The sequence below is a fragment of the Sturnus vulgaris genome, chromosome 3 (assembly GCF_052056855.1).
Source record: "Sturnus vulgaris isolate bStuVul1 chromosome 3, bStuVul1.hap1, whole genome shotgun sequence".
Classification (NCBI taxonomy): Eukaryota; Metazoa; Chordata; class Aves; order Passeriformes; family Sturnidae; genus Sturnus; species Sturnus vulgaris.
This window is the reverse complement of record NC_142245.1, coordinates 62,814,601-62,832,485: the sequence shown is the minus strand read 5'-3', so window position 1 is coordinate 62,832,485 and position 17,885 is coordinate 62,814,601. Positions and strand designations below refer to the sequence as shown.

Sequence of the window (17,885 nt, the reverse complement as noted above, 5' to 3'; positions counted from 1 at the left end):
TATTCATTGCTGTGAAAACTATACAGTAAAACATCCCCAGCAGATCACAGAATCTGCTCAAAACCTGCAGAATCTTAACTGGCAATCCAAGCCCAATTCCCAACATTGATTTGTCCTCGAGTCCTCAAATATACGTAGTTACCTCGCTGTCTAAAACTCAGGACTCCTGCCACACTCTAGAAATCATAACATGATTTCCATCCATGATACTGCCTTCTTTTCTTAAGGGAGCTTGTTCCATGATCTCGAGCTAGTTATCCTGGTCAGAGTAAGAATGCACGTCAGTGGCACACAGCCCAGAGCTTCCTTCTTTACATGCCTCCACAGAGTACTTAGATCCTTGGCTCAGATCTCAGTCCTTGCTGGATTTAGAGACAAGTGCATCCTAACCAACAGTACAGGAAACTCTCAGTCACAGATGCGTCTGTATGGTTTTGCTCTCACAGATGTTTATTTTTAAAGCAGGCGCTCTGTGTCAGTTTCTAATTTCTAAAGGGAAAACTTTCCCCACTGAATTATCCAGTTACTTGCATAATCACTGGCATGAAGTGGAGACTGAGTTCCAAACCTTCTAGTCAGTCCAAATGTACCCTACCAGTAAAAATGCATTGAAGAAAGACATAGCCACTCACATCTTACCAGAATGCTGAAGTACTCACATCACCCAGTTGCCTAAGAACATTTAGGGGCATGATCATGGCCTTCCAAGATTTCAATTAGATTCTGTGTAAAGAACCAGGCCAGCAGCTTTGTGCAGGTACACGATATGGGAATGTGCAGATGCATGTGTGGGTAGTTGATTCCTTGAGCAGTGAGAAGACACCAAAATAAATTTAAAAACCTGAATCAGTGATAGTGAATGAGTGCTAGAAGCTTCTTACTAACTCAAAGCTTCTGTAAAAGCAGCATTAAAACTGAAGGATACTTTCTCAGCAATTACACAAAGAACTAACTAGAATGAAAAAATAATTACTAGTGGGAGGATAGCTTTTATCTTTTCCAAGCTGCTTAAAGACACCAGTGTCATGTTGGGGAACTCACATGTTGCAGCTTTAGATGCACCTGTTCTGCAAATGAATAAACCTCGTAACTTTCAAGTAATTAATTTCCATACTAGTTTAAAGAAATCAAAACAAAACACCAAATAAAACAGTCTTCAGCCTCATTCCAAATGAATTATAGTTCTATTTTCAGTACAGTATTTACCTTTACATATTAATTTCACTAATCTCGATTCAGTGGGTGATTAGGACAGTAGAGAATATGCCCGGGATTTCTCTGTGGTTGCACACCAGATATGCCTGCCTGACCTAAATGGCAGGAATGTTAATGCCATTTTAAATGGACAAGTCCTTAAATGATTCAGTTTAATGGCTGCCTTACTGAAAGCTTTGTCTGCAAAAAGGTCAAGCCTAATTCTTATGCATAAACCATCATTTATGTTTTGGTCTTCTAACTAAAGCCTGTAAATTGGCAGGCCCACCCCATACAGTCCCAAAAATGTCCTTCTCAGTCCTTAGGGCAGCTTCCAGTGGGAGCTCTCTTCCTGCTGTCACCACCTTTTTCACAGCCCGGATCACAGCGGTCGGACCCTCCGTGTACTGACTCAGCCAGGCCCGCGCCTCTCCCAGCGCTCCGCTTTCGTCCGAGGACGGCAGCGTCTCCTCGCAGAGCCCGAGGCTCCGAGCCCTCTCGGGGTCCACCCGCACAGCCCCGCCCAGCAGCTGCAGGGCTGCGCCGCTGCCCACGATCCGCACCAGCCGGGCACCGCCTCCCCAGCCTGGCACCAGGCCCATGTGCTTGTGGACAAACCGAATTTCACTTCCAGGCGTCATCAACCTGTCAATGAAGAACACACAGAGGTCAATCCATGCACTGACTTTTGTTTTCAGCTCGATGGCCCTAATTTTCTATTTTCTCCTGCCCTCTGCTTCCAAAGGCTGATACAACTTGACAGCGTGCTCATTACAGCCAGAGCTGGATTATCTTAATTTTTACATCACACGGTGCCTTAACTGCAGCTTTTGGCCCTTCTCAAAATTGATACATATGCTGCTATAAGTAAAGATTCTTAGTGCTCATACTAATACCTCCAGTCAGTTCTAAAAAGCATTGAAAACAGAACTGCCAGACAGAGGACACGTTGCATTTCTTCACAGTGAGGCACTGCCTTGCTAATTCATGCCTAAACCAAGAGGGTATTGGGTAAAACCCACGCAAACTAATGTACAAAACATTTCTCAAGAGGATGGACGTGGTCTTAATACTGATCTGAACTGAGGAGGTTCTGTCAGCACCATGGTGATTACAGCATGGGTGGGGCTTTTGTGTTCCGTATTTGAGAGACCCACGTGAGTTTGATTTCTAATTGCTCATTACAGAGGGGAAAATCGGGATAGATGCTCAACTTATGGCTCAAAATGCACAATAGAATTGCTTTCTATTTATGCTCGCAATGTGTAATAGAATTGCTCCCCTCTACAATATAAGTAATATTGCTCTTTCCAAAGAGGGGTCACATCTTTCTTTTCTATGCTCTGTTCTACAGTTTCTCACCTCCTTTACTTCAGAACTCATCCTAGGGCTCATTAAGCTATCTCCCTGAAGGAGCTCTGCTGCAGCAGATTGTTCTGTCTTCACACAGTGGTCACACTGACACATGCTAGGTTAGTGGAAAAAACCTCTAGAAATAGAAACACACAGAAAAGATGTACAGAAACAGACCAGTTCTTGCTCTTTCTGAAAGTGATCAGCAGTGTGGTTGCTTGTTGCTGATTGTAAGGCAAAAGATGGAAATTACACTTGTGAAGTAGATTAGCTTCTACTTCAAGCACTAATTGGCTTTTTGAAGACAAATCTTGTAATACTGAAGTCTACACAGGAGTCTGTTTCCTAACCATGCAGTCTTCCTTAGTGAAAATACCGAGGTGAGCGGCTTTGAAAGGCAAGAGAAAAGGAAAATCTTTAAAAATGCAACTACTTCTAGGAACTCACTGTTCTCATATCTGCTTAGTTATTGTTAATTGTGAGTTTGTTTGGTTGCCTTATTCTTAGCCAGAGCACCATCAGCATTCAGGCCACACTGTGCATCATTATAATTGAAGAGCTTACGCTTTATCCCAGATCCAGCACAATGCACAAAAGCAACAGCTGACGGGCCAGATTGCATGAAAGCCTTTTTGTAGAGATAGCAGGGGAAGGTTGTGTGACAAAAGGAAGAAAGCAGAGCATTGCAGGGGAGGAAAGGCTTTAAGCTAACATTATCAAGTGCTTCCCAGACCCAGCAAATCCCAGGGAGCTCAGGTGATTCTGCAAGTATTTCAGAACTCTTTTACTGGCTCAGCTTACTCTGCAATTTGCTCACACCCAGTGTCTCACTGGAAATGCAATAATGAAAACATTATTAAGGGTTTAATTCTAGCTGTGCCTAGTGATGTGAGGGACTAGAAAAGAAACGGTCATAGGCAGCTGGGCATCTGCTGCTAGACAACCTGTAGGCAATCTCCCAGGACAGCCACCACAGGTCAGGGAAGCCATGTTGCACTTGTATAATGAATCTGAGATTGTTTCAGACAATGTTCAGTATTGGAAAGGGCTCTGTTTCCCTGCAGAGTCTTCACCCACCTCAGAGAAAATGGAACCGACACAATGAAAGGAAAGTAAACCACTGACAGCTTAACTCACAGAGAGACTGCGAGGTTGCAGCTTCCAGAACCTCACTGGGATTCACCTCTTCCCACAATGCTCCTTTGAACAAGCTCCACATAAAATACTGAGGTAAGTGACAGTCAGTGGAAGGTGTAACTGTAGTATTGGATTACCTTCAGGCTTTAGGAAAGGTATCTTTTGGTTTTCAGACTTTTCAACTATGAATCCTCTCCTGAAGTCACACCATTTCTTATAGAAACCACCCATCATACTCCTTGTTAGATTTATCATTCACTTGCAGTCCCCATGCCCCAGGAAGCAATGGAGACCTGAGCTCATGTCTGAAGAGGTAGAAGCAGCTGCCAAGCCAGCCTGGGATCAGCCTCTGAATGCTACCAGCTGCAGCCTTGCATACATATTTCCCTTTTTATTATATGAAAGGAATTGGGTCTACCTTCTGACACATGACAGATCTGATCTCCCATTAAAAGAATTTATGTAAGAAAAGCACATCAAGCATTACTTAACATAAAGAAGCAGTCAGGAAAAAGCTGGAAAGACCAAAGTACTATGGCTGAGCTGTTTATACCTTATTCATCTAGTACTGGCCTTGCCTGAGATAGAGTAGTAGATGAACACAAAATTAACCCTGATTTCAACAGTATGCCTGTTCTTCTCTTTCATGCTGAAGGAATTAAAATCTGGGTCCTCTGCATCACAGGGGAAGGTCATATTGCTAGACTCCTACACATATGCCTTCCCTGCCCGAATAAAGAAAATTTGTTGCATGACAGTACTGCAAAAATATTTACTCAATGTAATTAATATATGAAGTGACAGAAGATCTTATAGTAAACAGGGGAACATACTTCAGAAATGTGAAGGGTAGAAAAATCCTCACAATTTAAATTGGAAATACGAGGTTAAGGTAATATAAGCCTCAAAGTGCAGCTGAAACATTGTTTGAGAACCTTTTATTTCCATGTTATGAACACTACAAACCCCCCTAGGAAGAAAGCACAGTCACCATGGGCCACATCCAATTTTGTGTTAGTCATCTAAAGCAAATGAGCTACAGCAAATGTTCCTGCTGTACATTTTAAAATGTTCTCAGCTGCACTAAATGTTACAAATCTTCCCCCTTTGATCTGAGGATTCCTCCATTCTGTGATATCTCATTGCACCCACAAACAACTGACTGTCACATCACATCTCATCACATCACTGGCAATGCATGTGGGAAGAAACTTTGTTTGTTATAAACATTGCAGCCTAACAAATCCCACCCTTATAAAAGGTACATTTGCTCCCAAAGGCAGCATTTGCTGTGAGATAACAGCTATGCTTTCCTTTGCAAAAGTATTTCCCAGCTACTCAAGGCCAGAGCATATACAAGAAAAGCTGAAAATGCAAACAAAAATATACTTTCTCAATTTTTTATACTTGTTTATTATAAATAATGTTACTGAGCTGTTCCAATGAGTATAATCAGTTCCTTGGCAGAACTAAGATCATATTAAGATCTGTACTGGCCCTTACCTCGTCATTTCCTGGACTTCAAGGATTGCTTATATTGCAGTTTTGACAAGGCAAAGGTACTGATCAAGTTTACTAGGGAGGGACAGATACCACCCTTTATTTTAAGCTTTTAAAAAGCTTCTATAACTATACTTTTGAAAGCCATTATAGGGAAAAAACATCATATGTGTTGCCAGCAACCTGGATTTTGTTCCTGTTCCCTGACTCCCAGTGTCATATAAGGACACAGCTCCTGACTTCCGATGCTCCCCGCTTTTAGTTGGCGTGAGACTGGCACACCACAGAGGCAGGCAGCCAGCATCACGCAGTGCTGCAGCACCTGGTTCCCAGCTATGGCTGTACCCAGACACGGTAGCCAGAACTGCAGGACATGAGTTTTATCTCCTCCACCACAAATACTTTGGCATCCTGCTCTCAAACCACCAATATTAATATAAGTAATAAACAGAGCTTAAACTAAGCTCCCTCACCAAATCTGCTACCTTCTTCTACAAATTTCAGTAACACCTATGTGCAAGGTGATTGAACCAACACAAAGTGGAAACTTCTCCAAAAACAAGAGTCAGAGGCCTTGGGGAACAATTAAAAGACATCCATGATTTTAGCATGCTCTTAAGCAAGAGTTACAGAAATAATAATGAACCTTCAGGTAGAACTACATATTTTGCAAAACACAGATGCAGGACACCAAGACAGATAAAAAGCAATGTCTATGGTCAGCCACACACCCACTTTGGCACAGGGAGAGAGAGAATGGGGGTTATGGTCAGTTCATCACATGTTGTTTCTGCCACTGCTCAGGGAGAAGAGTCCTTCCTCTGCTCCACTGTGGGGCTCCTCACACACAGACAGTTCTCTGCAAACTTCTCCAGTGTGATTTACTCTTCCACAGGGTGCTGTCCTTCAAGAACAGCCTATTCCAGTGTGGGTCCACAAGTCCTACGAGGAAACCTGCTCCAGCACGGGCCTCCTACAGGTTCACAGAATGCTCTTTGGCATTCACCTGCACTGGTGAGGGTCTTCTCCAGGGCCTGCAGGTAGATCTTTGCATCCCCATGGTCCTCCACGGGCTGCAGGGGCACAGCTGCTTCACCATGGTCTGCAAGGGAATCTCAGCTCTGGCATCTGAAGCACCTCCTTCCCCTCCTCCTCCTCTTCCTCCTTCTCCACTGACCTTGGTGTCTGCAGGGCTGTTCCTCTGACATGTTCTCACCCTGCTCTTCTCTGGCCACAATTAAAACTTTGCAGTAACTTTTCTCTCCTTTTCAGATATGCTATCACTCCCAATTGGCTCAGCCTTGGCCAGCAGCATGTCCATCTTGGAGCCAGCTGGCATTGGCTCTACCCAAGATGGGGGAAGCTTCTGGCAGCTTCTCACAAAAGCTATACCTAGTGCTAACCCTGTAGTCCCCCCACTACAAAACCTGCCCATACAAACCCAAAATACCACCCAAACCACACACACAACTATTGCAGGCACAGGAAAAGAGAGCTATTAAAGAAAAAAAGGAAACTATCAGGAAAAAAAATAACAGAAGGAAGGTTATCAAGAGTAAAACACTTGTTTTTACCAGGAAAGAACAGAAGAGCAAAGTTGATGTACAATGCTGCCATACACTTTGCCCAACATGTATGCATTTCTAAAACACTCATCAATATGACATCAGCTTAATTAACTATTTTTAAATTAAGTTACAGCAGTGTTATGCTGACACATAGCCAAAAGAGCTTTTTAAAATACACACTGTTGGGGAGTACAAGTTCAAGAACTTGTTGAGAGGTCAGGTATGACATTATCTGCAGATGGTGTTTATCATGCAAATTGAACTTCCTTTGCCAGGTGGACATAAAAATTTAATGATCTTGCTGGCAAGTGGGCAAAAGCTTATATGTAACTGGTTTAAGATTTTGTAACTTTTCTTGGTGAGTGCTACCAGGACAATTTGCAAGCAGCAGCAGCAGCTCTCGCATGCTGGCCCTTAAGTGAGCAAGAAAGCTACTTTCTTTCACATTGTCCACTTCTTCTCTGTTTTCCAGTTGCACCTTCTCAACACTAAAAATACAATCCCTGTCACACCACTTCACGAGCAAATTCCACCTCATAATCTCACTCCATTGTCCTCAGCATCCCAGGGAACAGACACAGCAGATCACAGTACTGATGGTGGGTTCCTGAAGCAAGTGAATGGGACTCGGGCAGCAGAGCTACACAGGTACTATCTGCAATCTGAACTCACTTCTCTTGCTGAGGCGCACAAAATCCAACAAAAATAAAGTGCTGCTCTTACACACAAAGTGCTGCTGAACATATGCAGTGATGGTATATTTTTAGTATGGTATGATGGTATGATTTTTAGATGGTATATTTTAACTAAATTGTTACAATACATTAAAACAAAGCAGGAGAGAGTTGTGATTGTTGAATTCATAGCATCAGAGCAAGAAACAACCTACCTGTTATTTTATCTGTACAGCAAAAGCCTTGATTTTGGATTAAACAGAAGTCCTTTATTTCAGGTTGGTTCATGCAGCACATAAATCAAGTAATCTTTTCTAGGCTGCATTCTAAGCTTCTTAAATAGGAAAAAAAAAGCAGCTTTAAAGAATGGCTGAAATGCAATAAATGTTCATACAAGGCAGAAGTGAGTAGTTGGATGTTAAGGACAGCAATTCCGTAAGAGAGAAACATCACCTTTGCTGCAAATACACCCAGATAATTCTGTAGCTTCAGTTCCTTGGCTCAGACAGGGATACTAAGGGATCATGCCACAGGCAAGTGGCAGCTCTGAAAGCTGGACCATAAGGAACAATTAATTGCAACTGCAGATAATGTTAGCCTGAGGTTTGGACAAAGGTAATCACTTAAGCAGCCAAGCACTGTGGAACGTCAGGTCACACTACTTTGAACAGTTCATGTAGCACATACCAAGGGGTTTGGAATCTTCCAAGCTCGCTGCCTTCTCCCCATTTTCTTTAGCATAGCATGTGGATTTGCAAGGTTTAACTTGTACTTAGTGCTCACAATCCACCTCTGCTATCTGTATTCCAAATCTCAGAGTCAGAAAGATATACAAGATATCATGCATCTTCTCATTTAATATGTCTTATACCTGTTCTCCCCATCATGGAAAGACAGATATTAAAGCACATGTGAGAAACTACAGAATTCCTTAGCAATAAGATATAAATTCTTCAGGCATTATATATGAATGCTCCTTGACAATTGCTGCAAAACTAATCCCTATCCTCTCCAGAACATTTAACAAAAAAAGTAATTCCTGAGTACAACCTTGAAAACACAACCTGAATATGAACTACTGCCTTGATATTTTCACAAAGCCACAGAAAGCCTGGAATGACTAAAGGTAAGGCTGCAGTCTGTGCCTGCAGAGACCTGACCTGGAAACCTAAACACCAATAAGTTAATTACATGACAACACTGTGTTCTGGTAGTGACAACTCGTCTTGTGTAAGCCTTGTCCAATATTCCAATACATAAGCCTTCCACAGTTATTACAGAAACTCATCTTGAAACAACAAATGTATGAGCCAGTCATTTTTGCAGTAAAAATGAATTTTGAAGCAGCAAGGTACTGTGGGAAGAGTATTCTGCAGAAGAAATATGCACTACTATACTAAAATAATCTAGCCAGTCAGCAAAGTTGCTGATTAGCAGCTTCCAGTCCTTACTTCAATTTTCATGACAGATGTTTTTAGAATTAGACTCTTAAGAATGAGACAGTCTCCTCCAAAAAGCAAGCTGGGACTAATTAATCCCTCTCTGCCTACCCAGTGCAGTGTCTCAGCAGTCTATTTATCACTACGCCATCGAATAATTACCTAGATACTCTGTAAGGGGATTATCTACACAAAATGGCTACAGATTTTTCTGAAAGTCATCTTACTAAACCTTGTATCACCAAAAAACCTCACTCTAGTTCTCTAAAAATGTTAACAAGTTCATCCTGAGAAGAGTTAGTCATAATTTCACTTATCTTTCTATCTCACTTGATTAATTGGATAGGCTTTAAAGAACCAAAAAGACACAGATTAACCATTTAATCAATAACTCCTTGCTAATTCTATTTAGCAGATTTTTGAGCTGGAGGAATGCAGTGAATATTGACAAGCCATAGCTGTTGCATGCTTTCCCAACACAGCTTGCTAGTATTAATTCCCTCTGCATCTCTCCCATATCTTCTTTCTCACTGAGAGCTTCTCATGTTTCTGCCCTATGCAGAGAAATAATAAAGCAATTAGATTCTGCAGCAGTTGCTACTTCAGACCCACGACAGCACCAAGTGAGATTTCCAAAGTGAAAATACTGTAAAACCAATGAAAGTAAGGATTTGTGCTACATGATCGTGGTGATGGTCTATGCAGACCACTATGGCATCATAAAAGCAAACCCCCGCAAATGGTTGCTCTTTCTGAAAATCCTTTAGTCACAGATATTCACTTGACAGATGACTAAATGGTAACTACTAAAGAACATAAAAATGAAGACAAAATAGTTTAAAGATAATCTGGGGGAACTGCATGCCTTATGCTTATCTTAGATACAGTTGCTAAAAGATGCTCTGCAATTCCAAGTTTCAGCAGGCTAAAAGAAGACTGTGCACATTAATAATCTTTCCTGTTTATCATCTTTAATCCATAACGTTTTCTATAAGAAAGCAATGGAAAGAAGTAGGTTCAGCTACTATTTTAACAAGCCTATCAGAAAGTCACCCCTCTCAAATCCTTTCAGTGATTTAAAAACACTCCACCAATAAAAATCACAAAACAGTATACCTTCTTTATTTGAGGTTTAAATAAATTAAAATGATCCCCAAGAAGCAAAACAAAAAAAAATCCTATCAACCCTCCCAAGCACAGAGTGTTCTAGGCACACTCTAAATCACAGTGTCAAAGGAGTAGGCTTGATGCCATCCTAAGAAATTTCACCAACACAAAAGCTTTCTTTTCTCACAGCTCTTCTCAAATTGCCTTACAGAGACTATATGGACTTTTATTTATAGTTACTGAAATATTTTGTAACACTCTTAGTGCATCCATTTTCCCCCCACTCACCACAAAGGCTAAGAATCAAAATTTACATAAAGTAGCCCAGAAAATTCTCTCATGTCTCCCTAGCACATATTGCCTTTACCCCCTACCTTTGCTGTCCTCCAGTCATATTTTCCAATGCATTTTATGGAACTCTAAGGATCAGGGTAAAAACCATATCAAGTAAATAGACTCCTAATTCCAGAAGTATTTTCTTAAATAAGAGTTAACATTCTTCTGAGTTGTCTGGGAAACCTGAGGGCACTTCCCAGCAGGGAGCAAAGGGACCTAAACAATGAGAATTGCATCCTTCAAAGGAGGCCTTAAAATAGCAATTTATAATGTGACTCTATCACGCTTTCTCACATCAACCAGAGTCAAATGAAGGGCAGAAGAACGATTGACAAAGTCATACTTTCATCTAGAAGCCCAAATTATTTGATTGATGCTAAGATTATAAAAAGTGGAGTCCTGAATCTAAAAAATTGAATATGTAGCAATGACAAGGGTTAGAGGAAGAGTTAGAATACTGGGACACAAGTGCAGAAATTGCTAAACAGACATGAGCCATTTTAGGAGGAATGTGGTCTCTAGGAATAAACAGAAACTTAAGTGTGGATAAGTACCACCTACTGCCCAAATACTGGGATATTCAATGTAAGAGGCACCTCCAAAATCAACAAAGTCATCTCAAAGAGGCTGCAGGATTACCAGTTCTAAAGGAAGCCATTCCAGGGAAGAAGCACAAAAATAGCACTGTTACTAGAAGAAGATCCCTTGAATAACCGGAATTAAATTATAATAGACAGACACAGAGAACTGCATGTCCCCCCAAAAAAGAGCATCTCATTAGTAGCAAAGTCTGCATTGAGAAAAATCAAGAAAAGGCCTATCAGCAGCACGAAGGAACTCAGTAAGGCAGCAGAAAAGACCCTCTGGGAGAGTGCCTTGGCAAGACCCAGATTAAAACTGGTCTAAACATGATTGTATGAGAACAACCAGAGAAATGAAATAGGGTCTATTTCTTAAACACTTCTCTGATCTAAGGAGAGGGGCTAAAAAAGGGCCAGAAAGATCGTTAGTTTGAGAGAGGGATAATAAAAGAATGAAACGTGGGGAAAGACTGCTGCTAATACCCTGCAAGGGGAGTAGCAGCAGTCTCAATCAAGACAAGGTAGGTGAGGCTCCCCCAAAGTCTCCTGCAGGTGATGTCTGCTGTCACACCAGCTGCCATCCACACAGACTTTCAATCTCGTTCTGCACCAGAATCTCTCAGGAGTCAGGTGCAGATGGAGGCTCACACAGCAGACCTTGATTAGGGGGTTTAAATCGAATTTTTTACCTCAGGCTTGACACTTTCTCCCGTGGCTTCACAGAAGACAGAGAGAAAAAAGCATGCTATAAAAAGCTACATTTCTTCTAAAGGGGATAAATGAAGCTGGGTATTGGAAATTGCAGAAAGACATTTTCTGCATTAGGAATGAAAAATTGAATTAGACGGCAGATCACAAGGCAAGAAATAAGGGCCCAAAAAAAGCATGACTGATTAAAACTCCAAGAACAGTATTAAAAGAAGTAAGATGAGCCTTTTTATTTTGTTTTCCCCTTCCCAGTCATTTTTCAATAAACTGACAGGAAAGAAAAATATTTGGCCAAACCACAAAGTGAGTCTAACCCATTTTCCAGGATGATACTTCTTTAGGCTCCCAAGCAATGCTCACAGGTTCGATCCCCAGCACGGTGCTGGGGGTGGGCAGCACCATGCAGGAGGGCTTGGTGGAGATGGGGATAGGACTGGCCAGAGGGCTCAAGCAGCCAGACCATGTGTGCTGCACACACACATTGTGTGGCCCCTTCTCAATCTGCAATGTGACATAAAAGCTGTGTGAGCCACACATCACTCCCTCATCCCATCTTGTGCCTAAGCATCCAAATGAGCTGAGTAGTTTCAGAAAACAGCAGAAAAAGTAAATTAAAAGGTCTTTCCTAGGTAGGAGAGACAAATTTTATACAATTACACAGACAGCAATAAAGACTGCTCTGTCCACAGGTGCTGCCTTGGACCTGTTTAACACCCCCTGTGTGCACACTGGCAAAGAGCAGCATGGTTTTACAAAGGCTTATTGAACACACGCAGGGCTCAAATCACAATTTAAGAACACACAGAACCAAGAGAATAAAGCACATATTTATACTGGAGAGCTCTAATTCCCCTGAAGTGTGCAGTATAAACTCTAAAAATGGCATGAGTCACCCAGAGCCATAAATCTGGACTGATGTCCCATCGTTCAAGATGCAGTGCCTGGATCTTCCTAACTACCTGCATATGTACAACAGCAACCCATGGGCTACTGCCCTATTTCTCCTCCCCTGCTAACTACCAATATCTTACTAACACTCTCTTCTACTAATTTCCAGTTATGACTATATTTGAATTACCCTGGTGTCAGTGGGTTCCAGGCACCTCAGTTATCATAAAATTATTTTCAGAGTAGTTTTCATCTTGTCATAGCGCTTGGACCTTACCCATGAAGCAGGTTTTAGCTATTCTTTACAGGCTGCCCAAAGCCTCTGTACATAAGTGAGTGAATGCCAAAATAATGCTCACAGAAAAATTACTCATGCTGGAAATCTGAAATGTTACATGAGTCTTTCCTTCCCAAAAAAGAAACTAGAGCTATTTGGATTCTGCTCAGAGAAACATTTTCAACAACAGATATGCCTTTTAGACTAAAGCAAAAATTTCTGTCAGGAAAGATCCAGTGATATTTTACCAGATTCTTTGATGAAACAGACCACTCAGAGGCAAAGGTGTTTGATTATAAATTTTTTAGTCAAATTTAAATGACAGTATTCCTCTAGAAATTTTTTTAAAAAGTACAGTAGAGCTTGTTTTCAAAGATAAAAAACTGTATTTTTTTAAATTATGTGCACACTTTCATACAGCATGTGCAAACCATGTTAATAACTTTGGCTTCCCACATCTTTATTTCAATCATGTATGTTTATCAAAAACATAGAAAGCAGAAGAAATTCTCCCAGACCAAATTCAAGAGTGTCTTAAGGCAGAAACATTTCAATCACATTTTCTGCTCATCTCTACTGCTCATGCACAAAGGGGAGGAGGGGTTTCCCAACAGTGGGGGAGCTTGGCATCTAAAATGTCAAAAACACAAGGATCACCTCAGTCACTTGAATTGATCTGACTGGAAAGGAGCAGCATTTCTTGACATCAGCCCTGAGAGACACAAGATTCAAGCTGCTCTAATACTTTATGATGGATTTGATGTATCAGGTTTCTGCAACTCACAGAACTAAAGAACTTAAAATATAATGTAACATCACACTAACAACCCTTCAGAAGACACAGGGTAACAGGACATGCTTTGAAATTCAGCTGTCTCTGCACACAGTGTTACCAATGCTGCATTTGCACTTCCTACACAATTTCTGACTAAAGTGAAGAGAGATCATACACTTAGTTGAAGTCACTGGAGATTCAATTATAATGGAATGTTGCCACTCTGTCAAGATACCATGTTAACTTAAAACAAAAAAATACTGACTGTCATAGTTTTGGGGTTTTTTTTAAATTATTATGGTGACTATGGCTTAAGTTTTCCAGATATGATACATGTCGTCAGAGATTTTTTTGGGGAGGGAGGGGAAGAGCACAATGATATAACTCAAAAAGGCATAAATGAGATAGATAATTTAACATTAAAATTCTACATTGAAACAGTAAGCTGCTGCTTCTCCTCTTTACTTTTTAAGATAGAGTATTAGTTATACTGATGGGGATCTAAAACCAATTTCAGATCACTGACATCATGTTCAGTCTACCTGAACAAGAAGCAGGCACGTTTTCAGCAAACTGTAACAGATGCCTCATAAATATACCTAAGAGTGTGACCAATTATCACCAAAAGTATAATTTCCCCTGCTATCTTTTTATTTACAATTTTTGTCTCTTTCATGCATACGCAAATCCATGCGAATTTAAATTATTGGGGTTTCCTCAGTCTATATATTTGCTTTTTGTTTTTGAATATGAATCCTCAGTGCACAAAATAGGACTGGAATGTAACACCTAGTAACAGACCACGGATACAGCAGAAGTTCTTATACAAACAACTGTTTAAGCACAATAGGAATCTATTTAACATATGAATTTACTATTTGATTTATTCTTACTGCTGAGTAACAGCATAGTAATTAATTTCTTACTGACTACAGAATCCAGGAAGTAGGAAGCTGAAGCCACCAAGGTTAACAAGTTCAAACACTCTACAAGTTGTTACACACCATTTTGCATAAATCTGGAAGGAAGAGGAACTCAGAGGTCCAGCCTGTGGGGCTCCAAATCTTCACTAAGACCTTGGGTTGCTTTGGATCAGAGACAAAAATAAAACCAGGGACTGAAGAGGAAGACTGGAAGTTGCAATTTTGAAAGCAATGTGAACAGTGAAAGTAGGTTGAGATCCACACAACGCCTGCTTACATATAGGGAAATTGAATAATTTTGGGAACATCTGGTCATTTCAATGAACAGTAACCCTGATGTGGATGATTTCCTTTCAGAGATCTACAACATTAACTATATCCCTACTTGGGGCGATTAAAAGAGTTAGAGTTCTTTTCATAGCCCTTCAATAGCACGTGACAAGGCTGAAAAATGAAAGAGCTAACAGGGACTCAGAAAGACATCTCTGGAAGCTGATCCAGTGCAAAGTTAGGCAGTTGAAAGCTGTGTCATTAAGGGAAACTGAGGGTATTTAATATCTCCCTAGAGCCAAAAGGACTAAATTGTATTCTCACCCCCTACAATTCCTTGCCATCTCCTAGAGAATTAGCTCCTCCTTTACACTGGCTCCAGCCAATATTATATTCCCTTACAAGTCACTCTAGGTAACTGTAAAAACAGGAAAAACCCAGGCCTTCGGTTGCTTTTCAGTGACATATTTGACTCATGCAGGCATCTTCACTGGTGCTTGGCAAACCAGAGGTAAGAAATGAGCTGGGACTGTGCAACAGGGACATCCTCCTCCTATATCCATGGAAGCTGTTCAGGCACTCTGTCCTCATGAAGCCACAGCTCAGTATAACCTCACCTCAAAACCAGTGTTACATAAGTGCTTCTCACACTTCATATTACCCAATTTGAGGAGCTATCTAATAATAAATATATGTATATATTGAAAAAAATTAGTAGTGAAGAAGAAATGATGCATCAAACTCAAACACCTCAAATACCAGTTTATCTAAACTGGGAATTAGTCACGTCACAGATGCAAGCAGAATGGACAATTCCAGTGCATTTGTAGTCTTTTTCTCAAATTTTCTTTGAAACTTAAACTTCTCTATGGTGGATTAACAGCTCAGTGTATCATCAAGTATCAGAACGGGTCTACACCTGTATTCTCTAAAATATGCCTTACCTAAGTTTTCCATTATCTGGACTATCTCTCTTAATTATTATCATGCAGCACACTTTATCAGCTATAGACAGGATTGTTTAACAGAAAGGATGTAAGATTGCATGGTACAAGTGGTCTAAAATGTAGACACATGCTGATAGGAAAAAATTCACTTACCCAGGATAAGATGGTTTAGCCTCCCGAAAGCCAAAAAAAAAAAAAAAAAACCCAAAACAAACTAAAATACCTAGAATTAAGTAAATCCCTGCAAAAAGACAAGTTTAGAAAGAAAGCATCAACTCAAATTTACACTTTGTTGATAACATTTAAATTTCTACTAAAATCAAACAGTGGTAAATTTGAATTGTAGACTGCATCTAAAAACCCTCTGCCTGAAAGACTGTAAACACACAAAATTCAATCCTAAATGAAAACTGGTAAAAGACACCCCATACCAGCCCATAAATATAAGGCAAATAACACAAGCTCTTGAGCCCATTTCTAGCAGTGCTTACTTAACTAGATATCAAATGTACCACATCAAAAATAAGAACAGCCTTCTTAAAGGCAGGCAATGTGAGACTTTTAAAATCATAACCAGAAACCTGTAGTAACAACCCCCCCAGGGCTGTAAAATGCAAAGTGATGTAGGACTGCACTGGAATTCTAAAATTGCCAACTGATTTGCAGGAGATTTTAAATACACACACATACATACATATATGTATGTATATATATCTAGATAGACAGATAGATAGATAGAGATATATATGAGATCAAAATTCTATATTGTTTAAAACAGTGATCTATGAACAGGAAGCACTTGAAGCTGTGACAATGTGGTGTCCCACCCTTAAGGAGAACATAGTTGAAAGGAATGGCAAAAGTCAGAGGGTCCACAAAAGCTTATAGAGTTTTTTTAATAATTTACACACTTGGCATGGGCATTGTCATTCTAAATTATGGTTATGGTGACCTCCCAGCATAAGCACAAAGCAGTGGGTTTTGAATAAGGGGTAGGGTGAAAGGGAAGAGAAAGAGAGACAGAGATGAATTAAAAAGTGTGAGAGAGAAAGAAAGGAATAAAGAATAAAACAGAGATCACCAGTTCTAGTGCCAGCATTGATCCAGCTGGAGTATCCAGGGTCCTGGGGCACACACACACCCAGGCTTTGTGGAGATACCTTTTTATAGACATGTTTACCCTGTCCTGGAGGTAAGCTTCTTACTTTCTATGCAAATTAGTTATCATGCACAGTTCTTACTTCTAGATCTTTCTGGAAATGGGTTGGATGCTTCAAGGGTCTTTGATGGTCTTAATCCCCCACTACAGTGCATGCCCATTTATCAACCTCATTCCTCTGTACTTGCACTTATCTCCAGGTGCCAGAACAATGACATCTGTCCCAGAAAAGTGCTGCTCTACCTCTATATGGGCCTCTTCTCCACCCACATCCTGTTCTTACAGTGTGTTATTACCAATAATCCCTAGTTAGCTCCATGGCTATCCAGCTATCAGTTTTTGAAACATCTTTTAGGCTTCTACAGAGAACCCATTCTCGGATTTGGCTACTGATTCTTCTCTGATGTGTAGCAATGTTACAGTCACATGAATGAAAAGTGTTTGTGAGCCTGGACTCTGCAAGAACTCATGCATATGTGAACCCCATCCTGCTACATTCATATTAGGCTCTGCCCTATGAAAAATGCTACTATGTCCTGAGGCACCCTTATTTTAAACAGCTGCATCTTGTGCACCTAAATGCTCCTCCTGATAAAATTAAAAGCCCAAATCCTTGTACAGAGTGAAAGATCTCCAAAGAAGCTCATGTGCTGTGCTCTGATGTTCTGAAACTATTTTTGAAAAAGTTTACTATAGAGTACTAAAGCCTTTATGACTTCTCCTTTTCAAAAGGTGAAACAACTGAACAGTTGGTCATAGTGGAGCTACATCTATGCAGATATTAGATGATCTTCTGTTCCTTGGATTTCATATAAGTTGCATAAGTACTTGTATAAGTAAATAAACATAAATTATCACAGGAACACACATACCAAAAGCTATTTAATAGCATTTCATTTCATTATATCTCTTCCTAAGTGTTTCATGGAACATGTTTAACACCTTAAAATATAATACTAAGCTTGCCTATATATTTCACAGAAATATAGAAAACACACCGCTAAAATGAAAGAAGGCAAATTTGATAAATGCATTATTATTAGCATAAG

At 40.3% G+C, this 17,885-nt stretch overlaps 1 protein-coding gene across 5 annotated transcripts in view; it reads right to left on the bottom strand.

The window, feature by feature from the left end:
- Positions 1-1,165: 1,165 nt before the first annotated feature.
- Positions 1,166-17,885, bottom strand: part of ECHDC1 (ethylmalonyl-CoA decarboxylase 1) — a 39,683-nt gene continuing 22,963 nt past the window's right edge. For all 5 annotated transcript variants that reach the window (XM_088161851.1, XM_088161850.1, XM_014874247.2 and 2 more), the window contains exon 6: positions 1,166-1,839. In XM_088161851.1, the coding sequence (XP_088017977.1) occupies positions 1,434-1,839 (406 nt within the window). In that variant the 3' untranslated portion in view covers positions 1,166-1,433. The remainder of the gene's footprint in view (positions 1,840-17,885) is intronic.